The sequence below is a fragment of the Suillus plorans genome (assembly GCF_016647745.1).
Source record: "Suillus plorans strain S12 chromosome Unknown HD556scaffold_4, whole genome shotgun sequence".
Lineage (NCBI taxonomy): Eukaryota > Fungi > Basidiomycota > Agaricomycetes > Boletales > Suillaceae > Suillus > Suillus plorans.
In genome coordinates this window covers 569,141-588,729 of record NW_024537388.1, presented here as the reverse complement: position 1 = coordinate 588,729, position 19,589 = coordinate 569,141, and the positions used below count along the sequence as shown (strand labels likewise).

Sequence of the window (19,589 nt, the reverse complement as noted above, 5' to 3'; positions counted from 1 at the left end):
GCACTACAATATGCAACCCCGAACGGCTCAGAAGCGGTCAGCAACGTCCAGCGCAGACGCATCAACATCCCAAAAATCTTCACATGCTCCAAAAAAGACGCGTTTCACTGAGCCTGATGAAGATCCAGTGAACTTTGCAGAGGAAGTCGACTCTGCACTTGAGAATCCTTTAACCAAGCGGAAAGGACGGATCAGGAATGAAGGATACGACTCGGACTCAAGTGATGATGGAGAGGGTGTGGTACTGAGCAGAAGAAAGGGCGCAGATGGGGAAGGGGCGGATGATGACGATGATATGTTTGCAATGGCCGACAAGGAAGAAAAGAAAGACGAGGCGCAGGGAAAGAAGAAGGAAGAATTCTTACGCCTAGGGGACATAGAAGGACAGGAGTTCAACGATGGCGAAGATTCAGATTTAGATGAAGATGAGCCTGAAGACGAGGATGAAAGAGAACGACGAAAGAAGGCTGGTATGGGATTCGAGCTATCTTCGTTCAATATGCGGGAGGAGATGGAAGAGGGCAAATTTGCTGCTGATGGCACATATGTCCGGTCATTCGACGCACACGCCGTACACGATCGGTGGATGGACGATCTAGACGACAAGGAAATCAAGCTTGCGCGTCGGAGGAAGCGACAGCAGGAACGAATACAAAGAGAAAAGATGAGGGCGGAGGAGATAGAGCTTGAGCAGAGTGGTGGAAAGAGCGCTTTGGAAATTCAGCTCGTCGGAATGCTCAAGAAAGGCGAAACAATACTTGAAGCACTTCAACGATTAGGCGCAAAGGCGAAACAGAATTCGCGTTCCACCAGGTACGTTGTTGAGCAAGCATTCTTTAGGATCAGCTGACTTCAACACCTGCCTTTCAGCAAAGTTAATGGAAAGGCCAAAGATGATACTGCTATGGCTGTCAGCAAGGCGGTAGATAAATCGAAGGGTCTCGATGGTATTGATATGATCACCCATCTGGCATCCAACCTTATGTCGCTTGGTGATACTGACATCTACTCTCGATCATACGAGGAACTCGTCCGTGCAGTGCGTTCTAGCGGAAGGGTGGGACCTAATTGGACGCCTCCATCTGCGGACATCACATACGAGTACAAATGGGACATCCCTGGGCAATCTACCGGAGAGACTTTCGGGCCCTTCAGTGAAGACGAAATGAAGATGTGGTATACAGCTGCCTACTTCGGTGAATCAGGAGAGAAGGTCAAAGTGAGAAAGGTTGGTCACGACTGGGGAGCCTGGGATGATGTTGTAACATAGCATCATTATTGTCGGTATGCGTTCATTTCCAAGAGGCAGATTTACTCGCTAACCACAATGCAGGTGATTTGATAACTGGCTTTATGTTGTTGCAGATGCTGTTTGCATTTCAAGGTATCGTGTGTATCGCAGATTGTGGTCTCGTTGAATAGGAACAGCTGCCTGATAGGCCGTTGAGTCAGCGCCTTCCTTCTCGTCGATGACATCAGGCGATAAGCTTATTTTGAGGCTGGATAGTCCTGCTCATGTCCTTGACGAATCTCCATTCTTTATATGACATTTACGCTAGTTGTGGACAATTATTGTTAACTTGTGCCAGAATATAGCTCCTGCAGAAAATGACTGCATTGGGAGTACCAAATAAACCAGAAGTTCTCCAAAGGACATAAATTGGATTCAGAAAAAAAACCCAAAAGTTGATAGTATCATGCATGGCATTGAGCTATTGCTGTCAGTTGTGAAAGTTAAGGTGAGAAAGATCAGTGGCGACTGGGGATCCTACTACATAGGACAATGGCATTTGTATAACTATCCTTGCACTAATACCTGTACCGTTGTAGTATTATCTTTGTAGTATAACGATCGTGTGCCGTGTAGTGTTACAAATGGTGAGAAATGAATGTCTATGACAATGATGCGGACAAACGCAATCACAAAAACCCTGACATCTTCTAGTGACTGATGTATTGGAAAACGAAGGAGATCTCAGATAAGCCTACTTCAGCTCGGAGTAGGTCGTCATGATTACTCTTTAGCTCCTCATTGGTATAGTGATTCCACCTGCGCACGAAGGTGAGGGGGTGTGCATCCCATTTCCAAGAGGCAGACTTACGTGCTTGCATCTCCGTACAACAATGCAGGCGACTTGGTAACTTGTCTTCCGTCCTTGCAGCGTTTGCATTTGAAGGTATCGTGAGTATCGCAAATCGTGGTCTCGTTGAATAGGAACAGCTGCCTGAGGGACTCGATCGAGAAATGCCGTTCAGCATCTTCCTTCTCATCGACGACAGCAGAAGACAAAGCTTGTTTTGATGCTTGACGTTGGAATATCTTTTCCTCAATTGTTCCCGTCGAGATAAAGCGATAGACGAAGCCTGTGATAATAGTGGTCAACGATGTACTGAAAAGAGACGCGTGTCAGACTTACACTCTTTCTTTTGGCCGTCACGCCATACACGTGCAAGAGCCTGTTGATCAGCGGCAGGGTTCCAGTCTGCATAAATCTTGTCAGTCTAGGCAAGGTTACCAGAATACCGAACATGCTGACCAGGGTCAAAAAGGATCAGTCTGTTGGCACCTATAAGATTGATACCACATCCTCCGGCTTTACTACTTAGCAGGAAGATAAATTCCTTCCCATTGGGATCATTGAACTGATCCACGAGCTTTTGACGCTTGGTGACCGTCATGGTCCCATCAAGACGAAAGAAGCCATACCTAGTTCGTACATCAACACGAACCGAAAGCACCGTCAAACGTGGACTCACTTCTTGCTTCGACACAGCTTCTCGAATAAGTCAAGTGTCTGCGTGTAATTGCTAATGAGCACAATTTTATCATTGGTAGTTGTCTTGAGGCGATGCAAGAACCGCTCGAGGACCAAGAATTTTCCTCCCCAGTCACACCGTACCGTCTGGTTCTTGCCTTTTTCGCGCGCTGTGGCGCCTGCACCACCATAACCTTCGGGTAGAAGCTTGTCGGAACCATAGAGGTCGGAGGGAAGGTTGAGTAGTTCAGGATGGTTGCAAAGCTTCTTGAGGATATTGATTGCCTTGAGTGGCTGGGACTCTGTGCCGCGAAGTAACGCTTTGATCTCAGGTGAGGATATGAAAAGGCGGTACAAGGCAAGCTGAAAGTCAGAAAGTCCACAGAACACGACGTGCTCGTACTTGACCGGTACTGTATAATAATTGTAGTAAAAATCGCAACAGCGCAACAAGACCGACTCACGGTACTTCGACAATAGGTCATTTGTTCGCCGAATGATGAATTTAGTGACAAGACCACCAAGTTCCTTGAGTTTCTTCTCACATTGAGCCTGTACTTCTGCACTAGCACTCGCGTCGCGGCCACGAATAATAGCGTTCTCGAAGTTTTTACGAAAGTCGTCTCGGGAGCCAAGGAAGTTAGGGTTTGCGAAGTTTAAGAGGGAGAAATATTCCGAGAGATCATTCTGGACGGGTGTTCCGGTAAGAATGACTCGTCTCTTGACATTGAGCGAATTCAGGGCTTGGAATGTCTGATTGCCTGAAACAGGACACATTATTCATAGTGCTCCAATTAAATTCCGCGAACGTGTGAGCTCACCAGAGTTCTTCAATCTGTGGCCCTCATCGCAGAGCAGGAGGCCAATGCTGCAGTTGGCCAGATGCGCAGTGAGAGTACGAAGGGTTTCATAGGATACGATCATTACTGAGAAAAACATGAACGTCAGGTCATCACCAAGGCTAACGGCAAACCTGGCTGTGTAACATTTCGACCCGTTGCTTCTACCCACCGAACAACCTTCCCATGAAGTTCACCTCTGCCACCTTTGCCATCTACTGCAAGCTCTGAAATAGCATCTTTCCCTAGCCATTTGACTGAGAGAAGGTGAGAGATGTCTCGGAAGAACTGAAAGATGAACAACACACCAAGTTCGTTCGCCCAATTTTTCACCAAACTAGAAGGGCATGCTATAATGCACTTCTCTATTGTGGGCTTTCCTGCGTGAGGGGATTGCTTAATCAAGGTCCATAACAATGCGATGCATTGTAGGGTCTTGCCAAGACCCATTTCATCGGCCATGATGCAGCCATACTGGTTGTCCACCATCATGCCGGTGGTACATTTGTACAAGAACTGCGTGTTAGAATGAGTATAGCAAAAGCACGCCATAGAAAAATATTCACCTTGACGCCTTCAACCTGATGCGGACGTAGAACCTTTACAAGTCTAGGATCGATGACTACAGGTACTTTCTGTGTTTTCTCTTTCTTGCCCTTGCCTTCGCCCAGGAGTGTCCGTAGATTCTTGTGCGGATTATACATCCCTGCAGTCTTCTCTTGTGCTTCCTTGGCTGCCTTCTCTTTAGCTTCCTCCTTCTCTCTTTCCTTTTTCTCTTCGTCAGTTTCGCGGTCATCGATTGTAGGGTCGTAGAGGACAATGGCATGATCCTCCATTGGATCATGTAACGGGCGAGGGAGGATCTTGGTCGGTGGACGAATCCCCAGAGATGCATTGGTAGGCAGAATGTGTACCTTTTCTCCGCTCTTGTTCGTCATAGTGGGCATTGAGAACCTGCGCAGCATATCGAATGGCTTGGGCTTGTACACCGGAAAGGTCTTGATAGCAGCTTTCAACTCTTCCTCGTTGTAAGTCCCATCCTTGTCTGCCTTCTTCTTTTTCTTCTTTCTCGCATCGTCATCATCACTGTCGTTCTCGTCAACCGCTGCGTCTTTGTACGAAACCCGCTTGCGCTTGCGCTGAGGCTGGACGCGCTCGGAAGCGTTGACAAGCGATGGGGGTTTGAATGGCTTGTTTACACGCGTGCTCTCTTGTAGCCTATCTACAAGTTTCCCATCTGAAGTCGTTGGGGCGCGCCGTAGCATAAACATGATGGTGGGTAAAAGTGAAGAATAATGGTCCGAGCGCCCTCAAAAGACGCGACGCGTGTGGACGCGTAGATTAAGCGGTCACATGACCGGGACATCATTTTGAAATGACCCGTTTGCTTCCGTCATACCATCCTTAGAGGTAGACCTTTATACTAGACAAAGATTGTTGATCCTTATACTATCCTCGACGCTGTTGTGAATTCGATGCATGATGGACATGTGGAAACGGTCTCCCTCTCCAGAGGAAAGCTGGAGTGATGCGGAGGGTGGGAATGAGAATGGAGAGTGGCCAATCAAGGGGGTCGTAGGTGAGGAAGTTGATCCTGATGGCACTTCGAGGTAAGCCCCACTTATATTCCACCCGTCTCCGTATTTACGAGTCTACTAGATATGAAGTAGGCATATAAGTGGAATTTACACTTGATTTGTACTTAAAACACCATCAGGTGAGATGGGGAGACTGGTCGCGAAAGGATGGCACAAACACGACCTGGCAAACCGATATAACTGATCGCAGTGATTTGATCAATCTCTGGAAAAAATTTCAAGATAATAAGCGCAATGTACTTGCCCAGGACGGTCTAGACATGGAAGTGTCTTGGCCAGATGACGCAGTGCATAAGCGTTTCACCTCCCTGCGCGCGCAAGCATATGAGGAGAAGAAACGCAAACGACTTGACAAGCCCTCAGCAGCAGACTGGGATCAGGAAATAGAACGTGCACGCAGGCACGCAGATGAACCCGACGCCGAAGACGGCAATGCGGCGTCTCGCCTGCGTGTGCGCCGAAATACCCCGCGTTCTACCCCATCATCTGATATACCACGTTTGTCCTCCGTCAAACGCATTCGTGGACCAACTCCTCCGAATCCCTTATTTAGAAGAGGTGCTTCTGCAAGGAAAAGGTCACCTTCCATAGGGGATGACACTTTTCGCTCTTTGATGTTCAATTTGTCTACAAGCACAGTGGAATCTCCCAGGGCCATATCAAAAGGTGTCACAGAAAAATCCAAGAATGTTAACACAAACCACTCTATCAAATTCGGTCAGGCCAGCACTTCAAAACCCGCACCGTCAGCTATGAAGGGCGACGTTATATTTGTTCGCCCTGCGAAGCCTTTGTGAGTTTAATTATTGCGTTCCTACACGTCTATGTTACTTATGTGTTGCAGGCGCGGGCGAGCGCTCTTACAGAGTAATTGGAACCAAGCAGCACAGGAAGCTGGTGCCGCAGATATACGCATCTCCAACGAGATCGTAGATGGCGACATTGGACAGCATCTACACGAATTCAAATACATGGAGAGATCATATCATTTGTGTGTTCTCTGGTCTCTCATTTTGTTGAATCCTTTTGATTCCATGAACCAGTGATAATGATGGTCTCCAGTTGATCTTTGATGTGGATCCAGGGGCTTTCCTTGCATGTGCATGCATGTCGTGTCAAAGAGCATCTCAATGCGACTGTCAGGCAGAATCAGAAGTCACGAATGAAAGAGGGCATAAGTTACACGCTTATAGCGGGGTGAGTACTTCTTTTTGTTGCGGAACGTATTGACAATTTGTACAGGGACTTTTTGCATTTCGTATCCCGCAAGGAGTTGAAGTTATTGAGTGCAACAAGGTATAGGTTTATCTAAGGGAATACGTCGACCGTACTGAAGTTGCTCCAGTATTGTAGATGTGATTCACTGTGCGGTAATCGCGTTGCTCAAAAACCTCGTGATATTCCGATTGAGATTTTCAAGACAAAGCAGTGCGGCTGGGGTGCTCGTTGCCCTATTGCACTACCAAAAGGAAAGGTATTGGGAATATATACAGGGTTCGTATGATTATGTCTCCATTCTTAATTACTGAATTCTTCATTGCAGGACGCTGATGTGAGTTTTTCCATCCCGGCTTCCGCAGACCCTAACTTGATTTCATAGACGTCGGGAAGACGTGGACAACCTTCCCCCGGAGCACATTGGTTATGTCTTTGATCTTGATGGCACAGAGGTCCGTGGTCAGCACAATGAAGGAGACAAGTTTTCGGTCGATTCTCACGATTGCGGTATGCCTCATGTCGCGATTTCTTCAATTGACTTAAAATTTATATCTAGGCAACTGGACTCGTTTTGTCAAGTAAGTCGAAAAGATCTGCCTTAGCGCCTAGAGCCAATAATCAATCATTTGATGTACAGTCACTCATGCTCGCCCAGTATGAAGGTCTATTCGGTCGTCTTCGATACCATTCGAGAGGTAATTGTCTATGATCTAGAATTCTTGCTGTCGCTCGAGACCTTGATATAGGTACACATGCCTTATGTGGCATTCGTCGCTGCACGAGACATACCTGCCGCAGAGGAGCTCACCATCGATTATGAACCAAGCGCTGCCGAAGAAATGGTTGAAGGCACTGGGAAGCAAAAGCGAAAGGTGTCACCCACCGCGCTCTTATGCAAGTGTAGCGCCAAGCGATGTAGAGGATGGATTAAGCAATGAGAGTTGCTCCAAGGTTGTATGCATCATACAGTCTCGCAGCCGACGAGAGAATATATACAGTTCTCCCGCAGATGTTTTGGCTCATTGGTTGTTACTGACCTGCATTGTAATCGCTTCGGGCGAATCTTCTTTAACACTGTCATAGTACGACTAAGGAACGATATGGTGTGTTGTTTGACCTTCTGCGACAAAGATTTTTGGACAGTGGGAGAAGAAGCTAAGAATGGGCGCTTGCCGTCCTTTCGAACAAATCTGTTGGATATCGCGGTCTGTAGTCATTGAAGGTCGGTACTAATCAGCGGGACAAGCATGTGTAAGGTCGTCTGGCATATCAAGTCTCTCAACCCACTGGCATCGAACTTGATTATCATAATCATCGCCCCAGATCATAACTGCATAGCTGAAACTCGATCTTGCGAAATGGTTTGGCACGTGTGGGCACTGCTCATCTCACTTCAGCTGGAGCTAGCCCGCTGAGGTCAAACCCTTCCGAGTCTCCGTGCAAGCTCTCTTCGTTGAGTAGGAGGTCTCCTCCTGTTTCATACACTGTGAGAGACAATATATACATGTGCAACTTGTCTCCGTCCTCGTGGGTAACCAAACTGATGTGAGGCAGAACTACGCACCCGACTGATTATTCTATCAGATACTAAAAAGTAAAATCGGGGCTGCGATCAAAGGCAGTTTCAGTACTTAGAGGTTCACTAACTTTAAGGTTCGCAGTTGTTGACCCCTATTAGCTAAGCATGCAATTTATATCTTACCTTGTGTCTACCACTTGACAATCTCTTTACTTCTCTTGCTCAGATTGCCAGTGCCGAACAAAAGAGTAGTCACCAAGCCACCAATCGTGTCAAAATCTCACAACTCAGAAACGAAAGAAAAAGCTGATTGCGAGTGATTGGTCGACTTACCTCGTTTCTGTCAGTTTGTAGCAGGGGATCCTGAGATTTCTCCGCTGATTAACCCCAATCACATTGACTTTATTTTCCCACCCTCAAGTCCAATGTATATGCCAAGAGGTTCTCTAGTAAGTACCTGCCAGAGAGGAGCTCGCCATTCATGAAGGCACTGGAAACTCCAAAAGCAAAAGATACAAGGTTATACGCGCCATCTATTGTTGCAGTCGCCCCGATGGAGTTCCAAAATCATTGACTCTGTTACGACCTGTATCTTGACGATATGGTGTGTCGTTTGATGATATTTTTCTGGAAAGTGGAAGGAGAAGGTAAAAATGGTTGCTTGGCGTCTGTTTGAGTAAACCTAAGGGGGAAAACTGGATTAGCCATCGAAGGTCGGCGCATCAGTAGGGGCAAGCATACGTGACATCGTCTAGCAGATTTTGTGCATCAACTGCGGTGAAGAGGAGTGAAGAGGGCCATTTGACGCTTTCCGTGAAATATGAAGTGGAGTGAAGTCTCTCCACACTGGCATCGAACCAGGAGTAAGCACCATTGTACGTTCCTCGACAACCAAGATCGCCGCCCCAGCTCTGGTCATGACTCCATAACTGAAACTCGATCTTGCGAAAAGGTTCGGTACGTATGCCATGGCGCTGTCCACTCTAGCTCAGTTGGAGGTAGCCCGCCGAGGACAAATCCTTCTCCCTGTAAATTTTCTTTGTCGAGTAGGAAGTCTCCTTCTGTCCCGTGCACTGCAAGGTACGCATGTACATTTTGTCTCCGCCGGCATGGGCGACAGTGCAACCATCGACTGTTAGAGATGTGTGTGCCAAATAGGAGGCAGCATCGATAATGTCATCGATGAGTTCATCTGAAAGTGGAATGGAAGATAAGTTTGACTTTGAGAATGTCCACAGTGGTTGGTTCATATGAACCAGATGGGTGGACTGTTGGGGAGGCGGCCTAGTGCGTGCCCTCGAATCAAGTTTGTTGATCTACATTGATGCTTAGCAATTGAGATTGGGACTGTAACAAAGAAGCGTAGATTCAAGTACTTACCAGTGTAGAGGTCCACTTGAATGTCAGGACGGATTTAGAATTTGGCAAGACTCATAAAACAAGCTGGGGACCGTGATGAAGTTACCCGCAAACCCAGACTCATGCATATGACGCCGCATGTTACATGGTAACAGTCTCCCCACAGCCCTAGACTAGACGAATGAAGATAGATTCTAGAACATTATCAGATTCGGGCAGTGCATGATCCGCCATCGATAACGAGATCAATGCGTTTGTCTGAAAGTGTACTGCATGATGGAAACTGAGTACTGACTCGTACTTCCGGGGAACAGTCATCAGTCACTGAGGTGGCCCGATAACCTCGAGAGTTTCCGAGGTAGAATTATCTACCTATCTCATTTTATTAGACGCTAGTACTTGGCAACCAGATCCGGGAGAGCATGGGTTCAGTACTTACCAGTTTAGAGGCCCATTTGAGTTTCAGAAAGGATCCGTTCCGTTGAGCGCCCAAGTTAGTCACTATAGGCGCTTGTGATGCACTTGAGTAAATTGTGGATTTGTTGCTGCATGTACTCTCAGGCTTTAGCATCATGTTCATTGTCGGATGCCGGAGGATGACTGAAACGGAATTCGAGATTAATTAACTTGAAGCACACTGTCACAGGACGAAAACCAGACGAAACGAGTTAGGTTGCCCATCCGAACAAGGCCGCCACGCACTAGCGTGTGTGAACCAACTGGAGGCAATCCACGGCGCTCGACTTGTCGCACAACCCACTTTGTTTAGCATCTTTATCTCCTCGAACCTTTGAGTTCCGGTGGGCCCAACAGCGAGGATGTTACTGCTTACAGCGAAATTCAGCGAGTTACTCGGTTATGCTTCTATAGCATGTTGGCTTGGTGCCCAATTTCCGTGAGTGATCAATACTTACGTTGCACTTTGTAAAATTGACAATGAATTGCGCCATATTCGCCATCGTAGACAGGTGATAGAAAATCACAAACGGCAGTCGTGTGAGGGCCTCGCACTGCCGTTCTTGTGCAATTGGTTGCTCGGTACAACACATCCTTATCGATCAATTCACCATCCGCTGATGTTGCTTTCTAGGCGATTTTTCGAATTTAATCGGTTGTTTGCTCACCCACCAGCTTCCCTTCCAGGTGGGCTACTGATGATGATACCGTGCCTGAATAGTAGTGACTTGCTTTCGCTTCCAGACTTACCTTGCGACCTACTTTTGCATAGTGGATTGTTCGTTACTGGCTCAATACTTCTACTACTATAGTGGGAGACCAGAAACGCTATCCGAGGCATACGTACGCACACGATCACGAACCATATCCACTGCTCGTCGACTCTCATTAGACGCATCACACTATCGCACATTATCGACAGTCGCAGGGAATGTTGCTGCAGCTGCAGCATTAGCCGCATTCCCTGAATCGCATCCTGAACATCGCGTCTCACGAAAGCATGTTGTCGATCAGCCGCTCGATGACACAGCACCCCAAGTCGTTGAAGAAGCACAGGATGAAGTTGATGATGCGGTCTTGTCAGCACTCTCAGAAAGTTTTCACTCTGGGCGGAAACGCGTTTCATGGAGCCAAGAACGCCACGATCATCAACCGAGCGCTCGAAGTCAGGCGTCTTCGGTCGTTCCAAAGTCACTGCAAATTACAGCTCCTCCGCGCGAGTTCGCAGCATTTTCCCGGGGTCGTCCAGAGCAGCGTATGGCAGATGCGGAAGAGATTGAGGTTGAGCAACCTAGCTCGCGTGCGGCGAGTGACCATAGGACCAGTTCGCGTACGAGTCGACGCGGTGCAAGTATGGTCTTGCTTGGATTTGGGGCGTTGTTTAGTGTTGGAGCTCTAACCAACGTTCACTCCAGATCTTTAGCAGAGAGGAGTGACAGCATCGGACGAGTACTAGCGGATGAGGTTAATATACCACATCCATTGACAACGTCCTCCGCGCAGGACACGACCTACCATACGCCATCAGGTGTAGGAGTTGTAACTGTAGAACTCCCTCTGACACTTAGCCAGAATGGGTCGCGATCTCAATCATCAGACGACTCCCCATCAACGGAACGTATCATTGGCCGAATTTTCGCCTGGCTGTGTACCTCGTTATATTTGACTTCTCGGCTTCCTCAGATATGGAAGAACGTGAGTTTACATTTCGTTTCCGTTGGAATACTTTCTTCTAAACGATTTCTCCAGTATATCAGAAAGTCTGTGGATGGACTCTCAATGTATCTCTTTGTCTTCGCTTTCCTGGGCAACTTTTTCTACGTCTGCTCGATATTGACATCTCCAGAGGCACACATGCCTCCACCTGTATCAACTCAGTTTTTCAAGGAGAGCATCCCGTATGTTCATCGTCTTATCTTTTTATCTTGTTATTGATGACCTTCTAGATACCTACTGGGAAGTGGCGGCACACTCATCTTTGATATCACGATTGTATCTCAATCCTATATTTACCGAGGGAAGCCTCCACGTCGGCGAGGTCGTGGTACATCAATCGCACACAGAGCATCCCTCGCTGAAGAGCAAGCTTGTTTATTGGGAGGGGATGCTCTTTCTGGTTCATACTACGGTGGTAGAAGTGCAAGCGCTGTACGGCACTCCAGGAGTCGGACCTCCGGTTCACGTCCCCCTTAACACCGTAATTACACAAGGCTCAAGTTATTATACCAACATATGTATTGTACAGACCCCACGAGTTGAACGTAGAACATATATATACGTATGTGAGAGTTACTCTTCAAGCCGTCCGAGATTGATCGGAACTGTCGTGGATTAGCTATATTCCAGTGCCTGCTAGTTTCAGCAGCGCAGTGCCTTCTTAATTTTGTATTTTATGACAAGCAGTATCGCTTGAACTACTTCATGTCTTCCATCACTCGGAGCCCAGCACCTCCATTGCGCTTCCCATCTCCGTCTCTACCAGTTAGCAACCAACAATTCGCAGAACCGCAACCTGATCACCTCGTGCGTTCCGATCCGCCAAGAACTTCGCTGTGACTGATTTCGCTCTTCTCTACAGCGTGCTTTTGTACTTGATTATCTCTGCCATAATTGTTATACCAAGACTGCGCAGGCATTCGCTAGGGATACCGCCGTGAGGCACCTTGATAAGGATGGAGACGAAATTACGTCGCCCGACAGAAGGTTACAAGGGACCTCAGCAGACCTAACGGATGAGGGCCTCCGGAAAATACGGCGTCGTGAAGGTGCACTGAATATTTGGTGGAGTCTGTCAATGCTAATCTTCTTGTCCAGAAGTACGAACAGAAATCCTTTCCGGACGAATTGATGAGGCTACTGCCCTCCTCAACGAGCACTTCCCCGATGTTCTTGCCCCATCAAGCGTACCATCCTCAGAAACGTCCTCTTCCGTCGATTCTTCCCCTGACCGTATAGAGTACAACTCTCGTACTGTTTTAGACCCGACACTCCTCTCACTAAACCTCCGTATTCATGCGTTCATCGAAGCCTGCCGCACGATCCCTCTTCCCTATGTTCCGCATCTTCAAACCACACCCATCACAACACCAGAACCCACGACGAATCTTTCCCGTGACCCTGATCATATGGCTGATGAGCGTTATCAGACAGCGTTAATACTGCGTGCGCAGAAGCTCTATGCGTTAGTAGAACTATTGCGGAAACCAGAGGACCGAGCGACGTATTTGAAGGAGCTGGAGAACGTCGGCGGCCTTCTCGCATATAAGGTGCCAGAGATGAGCCCTATGTCAAAATATCTTGACCAGGCGAGACGAGAACGTGTCGCAGACCAGATAAACCGTGCAATACTCTGTGAGTGCTTTATCGCCTTGTGGGTGCGGTATGCTAAGATCTGTCTTAGATCACAGCAATTTACTGTCTGTATCTCATTTGGAAGTTGCTGTGCGATATAATTCTGCTCTCTGGGGAGCTTTGAGTGAGCTGCATATCAAAGTTCCCACAAACTCTAGCAGACCTGCAGGAGTTACCCTCCCACCAAAGCCTACAAGCAGGAGTGCGCCAACTTCAGGAGAGAAGAAATTGACTGGCACTGTTGAGGTAAGTTTTATTGTAGCGACATATTGCCTGCGAGATCTAACATAGAGTGCAGTACCTGCCACCATTTGATCTGAGCTTATTCCTTGATGCTCGGGTATGATTTTATTTGCGTTCCACTCAGGCTCCTGTACTTCCGTATACCCACTGGCAATCTGTACTATTCTCTCCGGTCCAGATTTCCCTATGTGTGGTTCGATTCATGTATATTATATACGTAGATCGTCAATGAATGACCTCCACATCATCCCATCGACCTCTATTGACTTGCGACAGAAGCGTTGATGTAACGCGACACCCTCGTAACCCCAAGACCTTCAAGTGGCGCAATTTCGTCCACGGGTAATCTTGTAGCAGCTTCTCCCCTGATGCTGGAATGAGCCAACTGTTGTAAGACAGGTCTAACAGTGAAACCAGAGGGCAGTACGATGGAAGTCGTTGAAGGGACACTAGTTTATTAGGGATATTTATGAGTGTGAGGCAAGTGATTGTGGGCGGGAGGTTGCTCAAGGCAAATGTTACCGGTGTGGACAGTAGGGTAAGGGAGAAGAGCACACTAGGCTCGCTCCCCTGTGTTGCAAAGGAGTCCCACGTATACTCCTCTGCTGTACATTCCTTAGGCCCAGATTCTCTTGAGGAATGTATGCGCCGGAAATGGTCGCTGCGCAATGTAGCATGCGGCCCAACGACTACGAGCTCTCCGTCTGCATGCCCTTCTTCTCCGCATATTGCATTCAGCTCAATCTGAGAGAGGGGACAGTTTATTGCGCTATGACGCATCAAGACGCGACGGAGGTGAGGTGGGATATAGGGCCTGATTTCAGCCAACTCGTATCCGCTGCATTCCATGCGAATGACATGAAGAGATAGTAGTGCGAGTGTAGGGAACTCGCCGGTCCGAAGGCTACGAAGGGATGCGCTAGTATCTGGTGAACGCACTGACGCGTTACCAGGGGAGAACGCTATGTCGAGGGCATGTTCGCGCCAAGCAGGGGAGTTTATGTCCGCCAAGTCTGTTTCCCTGATCTTCGGAGACGAAAAGGAAAAGGTTGTCCAACTGCGAGGTGGATCAGGTCCTGCGACCCGGACAGGTCTTGTAGAATGGTGCCCTGAAGGAGCAGTTGCATTCCGCCTGCCGTCTTCTGAAGGATAGATCAGGCTTATCGGAAGGGTTGGGAGGTTATTGACATGGAATGACGTGGGTAGGCTGGCTGGGATATGCTGCGCATTGCGTGAGTGGCGAAAGTGCTCTCCTCTGGACGAAGGAATGAGGTTGCTTCGTTCGATCTCTTGTCACCACCCGCAGCGCACCTCAAATTACGAAGGATGTTGTTTACTTGATGAGAAGTTTCGCTTGTGTCCTGTGGAACAGTTCGTGCTAAGGCCATCGCAGAATAGAGGGCGCTACCGTGTCATCTCGTCCAACTGGCATCCTCATGGGTTGGCACTGGAACCGTGGTAATCCTATTTAGGTGCGAACTCCACTAAGCTGACCTGCATTACAGCAACGTAGAATAATACACGTCTTAACATGCCAATTGAATATTTGAATGCTGAAGCTGAAGTGTTGGAAGAAATCCATACGCGTTTTCATAGTGCATACATGGCAAAAATAGAGGAACATGATGAATTTCATGCCAAGCATACCTTGCGACTACTCCATCTCGCCACTACCCCACCGTCGGACCACAATAAAAAACACACTCAGTTCATTTGGCGGATGAGCTTGTTGATGTTGGCCTCTCGGTCACCAAAGTCACCACCTTGCACAAAGTGCTTGAATTTGCGCGTCCTCCAGCCACCGTTAGGGTTTGACAACTTGAATGGCCAGAGGAAGTTGGATGCCTGTTCCGATCTGTCAGCAGAAGAAAATATTTATGACATGGTCGTGCTGACCTGCTTGAAGTTGGGGCCGGCAGTAGCGATCTCGTGAACGAGATCTTCTATGGAGAGGATGTCATATTTGCCGAGGGACTCCTCGATAATGGCATTGTTTGTCAGGGGAATACGCTGTTTGTTGACCTTCCCGTAACCGCGCTTGTAAAGGAGTTCGCGGACGGACTTGATATTTGGCTCGCTAAGGGAATCCGTCAATCTCCGTGAGTATTCATAAGCAGTCGACTTACCCGTATGTAATGTAGGGCTCAACCAGTCGGAGCATTTGCTGGGTAGCTTTGGTGACCTTCACGAAAACACCGTTGTTGATTTGGAGGAGGCGGAGGAGCTGTAAAATTTTACGGGGTTTGGGTGCAATCTCGTTGATACTACGCAGATATGAGAAGAATAAATGATCACGAAGGAAGCTGCACGTACCCACGAATACGGACGACGAAGTAGACCTTGGCTTCCGCAGGAACGTAGAAGTCACCAGATGTTCGGGCAGCACGCTTCAATCGGATCTCCTCCTTCTCCTTTGACAGATACTCCTTGACATAGCTCTCCGCCCGTTTGAAAATCACCTTGCGCTTTGCCTTTGATGCCTAGAACAAAATTTAGTATGCGATCGGAAATAGAGCGATTTGAAGGTGAAAGATCAGTCCCGAAAGATGGTTAATTTGAAGGCGGCACTGCAGAACGAATCCCACTAGCCATTCGTTCGAAATAATCGTATGCATCATACATAGAGCCAGGCCCTAATTAAGAGGTTGCTACGAACCTTACGTGCGGCAGTGGCTGCAGCAAGGCGCTCCTCCCGTGCCTTTTCATTCTGCTTGCGCTTTTTAAGGAGAGTCTCCGGAACTTCGATGTCCTGTGGCAGAAGTTAATAGATTCCACATAGATTGCGAATACACGAACGAACCGAGACTGTGGGGACCCTGGTGAAGATGTAAACACTCGTTCACTGTGCAAAAACTTAGCAGACTCACGTTGTCGAGGGGGCCATGGCGAGTTTTGAGGATATTGTCGGCGCTGTAGGCCTTCGCCGAGACAACTGTGGAAGCTTGTGGTGGCTGGCAACTGTATAGTCTTAGTCATATATTCTCACCGTAATCATTCGTGTGAAAAATGAATGACCCGTCGAGTGAGGTGAACTTTCTACAGCTGCGCAGCACGCTCGCAGTTCAAGAAGCTTTGGCAGCTCAACGAAGCCACATCATTGACAGCCATACCTACTCTGACTGTCCCCAGAATTTTCCGTCCGCGTCCCGTTCCGCATTGTATTCTTCGACCGGCCTCGCCCGCCAAACGCGCTTCATCCATTTTTGACAATGCTTAAGTAATCCCATACTCTAATGCATTGGAGAACATCCCTGAGGCCTGAGGCCTTCAGGCTGAAATCGCCCCTCTGGCGCATACTACGGCAAGACAACGGCGCAACTACGAGCCGGTTATGTAAGGTGGTTGAGTGACGAAGTACAAGACATACGACGAAAGGAGAAGTGGAGAAGCTCTATGTGTCAACAAACACAAGGTACACTGTAGTCCCATTTAGGACAGGTTTAGTGACGCTTATCGCTGGCTCCTAAGTTACGACTTGCAAACGAGAACAACATTAATATTCTAACCAAAATCTCGCGGAGAACAGCACAAATCCCACGCATGGGCCATATGTAGCCAGTTCGGACTGGAAAATTGACTGTCCTATCCTGCTCGCAAACGAGTCTTCATGTACAGGAAATGGTCATCAACAGCGGTGGGCCTTTTTTTAATCTACTCGCTGGAATGAAGGGGCATTTGAACTATCGAAAACACTGGCCCCCACACTTCTAATCAAGCTTGACGCGTGACAATTCAGGTGGACAGTTGCCGGCATCGCCTCGAACTGCTAGCAATGTGCCATAATTTGTAGGCTTTGTCTCCCCATCCTTGTTCTTTTCACTCCCCATCCTTCTTTCTTTCATCCATCATGCTACCACACCGAGCCAAGCTAAGGTCGTCAATAGTGGTCCTGGCAGCAGCAGCGCCTGTACCCAGAGGTGCCTCTGCGCAGACATCCACTGTGACATGCCTGCCCTCCTTTGGTTGGGTAATAATATATTTTTATTCATGTTTTAGGTTTCAAGATATAGATTTTGATTCATGGTATGTAGATGAACAACACCCTCGGGCAGGACCCTTGCGTCGTTACTTCCTACCTCGAGAGTGTCTGTGGAGGTACGCCTTTTTCGGTATGCCTTAGCTTTGTATAACTGGTCTTGGTACAGCTTTTACAGTTGGTCCTTTGCCTCCCAATACCTATTACGGACCTCCCTCGGCCGCTGGAGCAGACTCTTGCACATGTAATACAGTAACCTACTCGATGATGGCCGCTTGCAGCGATTGTCAGAATGCCACATATGTATCGTGAGTCATATTCAAGTCTTATCGAGTATACTCGACCCCACGAGGCCCCTATTTTCTATTAGCTGGTCTTCCTGGAGCACCAGTTGCGCTCAGATGTCCATCAGACAGTCAGTGCGCAAGGTTGTTGATATTCTGCAAGCTTTTCTAATACACTTGATTGGCAGATATCCGATGGACATTCCCACTGGTACCAAGGTTCCGAATTGGGCGTATCTGAACGTTGGTGCACGATTACCTGTCCCAATTATTGTAATCTAATTTTCGCTGAAGGTGTCCGGTGGATTCGACCCTGTCGCAGCACAAAATAACGGAGGTTAGGATTTAGGCATAACTTTTCCCAAGAAACCTTTTCACTTACGATCTTCTAGACCTCCCGGAATCTACCGCAACCAATGCACAATCTACTATCACAGTCACTTATTCGACCACGTTCTCTGCTTCTTTGACCAGTTCTTCGACTACATCTACAGGACTTTCTCCCACATCAACATCTAGTCCGACAAGTCCAAATGTTGGAGTTATAGCCGGAGGTGTTGGTGCAATTTTGGGCGCAGCCATCATAGGCCTAGTGATTTGGTTCTTTGTCAGACGCCGTCGCTCCTTCACAACGCCATCAGCCGCTTTCAGCGACCCAGGCGGAGGTCCGGGCCACACTCAAAAATTTTACTCCACTAGCGCTAATGCATTCCCAATGGCACGGCAACCACGTTTCTACGTATGTTTCTCATAATTTTACGATACATCCAACCCGTCTCATCCCCTCGCACAGGACCCCTCTGACCCGGCCACTTTCCCAGGTCGTCCTCACTCCTTCGCCGACCCAGTTACCTCATCTAGCAGTATAAGCAAAAATCCATCGATGCCCTCACCCGTCTTTCCCCGACAATCGCGTCTTGGACAGTACGCTGGCGTTCCAGAACTCTAGGGTTTAAACTTATGTTACTTTATGTCACTTACTTTTTTGGTAAACGGAAACTTGTAATGTTACTTTTCAGACTTGATGGGATACTACTAAATCATCATGCAAAAGTTCTTAGGACGGCGGCCTAATAGATGATTTGGTGCTCACCTGCAACTTGCTCCAAGGTTTGCCGTGGCAAGCATGGCTGCTTTCGGCAAAGTGTCTGTACCATAGTTAGCGCTGAGCTCAGCCTTTAATTGGCTACAAACACCCACTTCATGGCGCGTCGCAATGACCCATGGATCGAGCTTATTTAGTGTGAACGGAAATAAAGTTTGCGATGCTGAGCGCTGAGCATGTGGCACTTCCTTTGTGACCCACGATGACTCGTTAGCGCGAGCTCGAGCACATCGGGATGAGTACGGTAAATCTTGGAAAAAAGTGGCAAGATTGCATTAGAAAATCACGGCGCGGAGACAGTAAGTACTTGCAAGTACATACTCGTAACAAGCCGCGAATGTAGTTGCACCGATCCACCGATACGACAGATGTGAAATGTGCACGAGATACTTCAGCATATGTTCGACCAACTGCTAGGTTGATATTGGACAACTTCCCAGTAGGATACTGATTAGAAACGGGAAACCATACTCCATAGAACCCATGACACTTGTGTAAAACACATGACCATTGATGACACAATCGAACTCCCACTGTCATAGCGAAATTCTTCCTCAGATATTGCAAGAGCAGCCCGACCCAAGGAAGTAGAGAAAGGCAGAATATTGTCATGAATACATATTCGGAAGTCCGCGACGACGCTGGACTGAGTCATACCCGCCGCCGGGTGTCCTGTCTATACATAGGCTGACAGCGACGATAGATGAGGGGGCGACCATGAATGGATGCATGCTAGGTCTCGGAGATAATGTTGTACGACACCGGAACGAGCTCTAGTATGAAGACGATGGTGACTACTCCTCCTGTGATGTCGGAGTTGCCAAGATAATTAGATTGTGCCATAGCTGCACAGTGCACCGACAGATTGTATTTTCGATAAAGACA

General features: G+C 47.9%; 7 protein-coding genes across 7 annotated transcripts; 4 read left to right on the top strand and 3 right to left on the bottom strand.

Annotated features, from left to right (window-relative positions):
- Positions 1-10: 10 nt before the first annotated feature.
- Positions 11-1,676, top strand: HD556DRAFT_1484026 (uncharacterized protein; the record flags this gene model as incomplete). The annotated part of the gene is made up of 2 exons (XM_041308672.1): positions 11-803; positions 894-1,676. 2 exons carry the CDS (start codon positions 11-13, stop codon positions 1,268-1,270), a joined length of 1,170 nt encoding a protein of 389 aa, XP_041166105.1. The 3' UTR covers positions 1,271-1,676.
- HD556DRAFT_1330154 (DNA repair protein, SNF2 family) lies at positions 1,652-4,925 on the bottom strand. The gene is made up of 10 exons (XM_041301701.1): positions 4,162-4,925; positions 3,904-4,111; positions 3,730-3,852; positions 3,578-3,682; positions 3,221-3,517; positions 2,758-3,169; positions 2,538-2,707; positions 2,418-2,483; positions 2,103-2,364; positions 1,652-2,050 (listed from the first exon to the last, which is right to left on the bottom strand). Exons 1-10 carry the CDS (start codon positions 4,864-4,866, stop codon positions 1,942-1,944), a joined length of 2,457 nt encoding a protein of 818 aa, XP_041166104.1. The 5' UTR covers positions 4,867-4,925; the 3' UTR covers positions 1,652-1,941.
- A 26-nt stretch (positions 4,926-4,951) lies between these two features.
- HD556DRAFT_1330148 (uncharacterized protein) lies at positions 4,952-7,615 on the top strand. Its single transcript, XM_041301700.1, has 12 exons — positions 4,952-5,205; positions 5,255-5,261; positions 5,313-5,986; positions 6,038-6,184; positions 6,237-6,390; positions 6,436-6,489; positions 6,539-6,687; positions 6,737-6,745; positions 6,794-6,918; positions 6,968-6,989; positions 7,049-7,106; positions 7,158-7,615. Exons 1-12 carry the CDS (start codon positions 5,075-5,077, stop codon positions 7,347-7,349), a joined length of 1,722 nt encoding a protein of 573 aa, XP_041166103.1. The 5' UTR covers positions 4,952-5,074; the 3' UTR covers positions 7,350-7,615.
- Positions 7,616-10,107: 2,492 nt separating this feature from the next.
- HD556DRAFT_1226661 (PQ loop repeat-domain-containing protein) lies at positions 10,108-13,387 on the top strand (the record flags this gene model as incomplete). The annotated part of the gene is made up of 10 exons (XM_041297096.1): positions 10,108-10,184; positions 10,254-10,327; positions 10,380-10,432; positions 10,490-11,440; positions 11,495-11,643; positions 11,692-11,927; positions 12,192-12,268; positions 12,324-12,510; positions 12,560-13,096; positions 13,146-13,387. 10 exons carry the CDS (start codon positions 10,108-10,110, stop codon positions 13,385-13,387), a joined length of 2,583 nt encoding a protein of 860 aa, XP_041166102.1.
- A 177-nt stretch (positions 13,388-13,564) lies between these two features.
- On the bottom strand, positions 13,565-14,727 carry HD556DRAFT_1303777 (uncharacterized protein; the record flags this gene model as incomplete). The annotated part of the gene is made up of 2 exons (XM_041299621.1): positions 13,565-14,594; positions 14,651-14,727. The coding sequence occupies 2 exons, from the start codon at positions 14,725-14,727 to the stop codon at positions 13,565-13,567; spliced, it is 1,107 nt and encodes a 368-aa protein (XP_041166101.1).
- A 63-nt stretch (positions 14,728-14,790) lies between these two features.
- Positions 14,791-16,283, bottom strand: HD556DRAFT_1330118 (60S ribosomal protein L7). Its single transcript, XM_041301699.1, has 7 exons — positions 16,207-16,283; positions 16,140-16,155; positions 15,996-16,088; positions 15,653-15,819; positions 15,466-15,603; positions 15,236-15,416; positions 14,791-15,184 (listed from the first exon to the last, which is right to left on the bottom strand). Exons 1-7 carry the CDS (start codon positions 16,221-16,223, stop codon positions 15,044-15,046), a joined length of 753 nt encoding a protein of 250 aa, XP_041166100.1. The 5' UTR covers positions 16,224-16,283; the 3' UTR covers positions 14,791-15,043.
- A 903-nt stretch (positions 16,284-17,186) lies between these two features.
- On the top strand, positions 17,187-18,548 carry HD556DRAFT_1303775 (uncharacterized protein; the record flags this gene model as incomplete). The annotated part of the gene is made up of 7 exons (XM_041299620.1): positions 17,187-17,306; positions 17,371-17,434; positions 17,485-17,623; positions 17,788-17,872; positions 17,894-17,936; positions 17,992-18,338; positions 18,393-18,548. 7 exons carry the CDS (start codon positions 17,187-17,189, stop codon positions 18,546-18,548), a joined length of 954 nt encoding a protein of 317 aa, XP_041166099.1.
- Between the last annotated feature and the right edge of the window lie 1,041 nt (positions 18,549-19,589).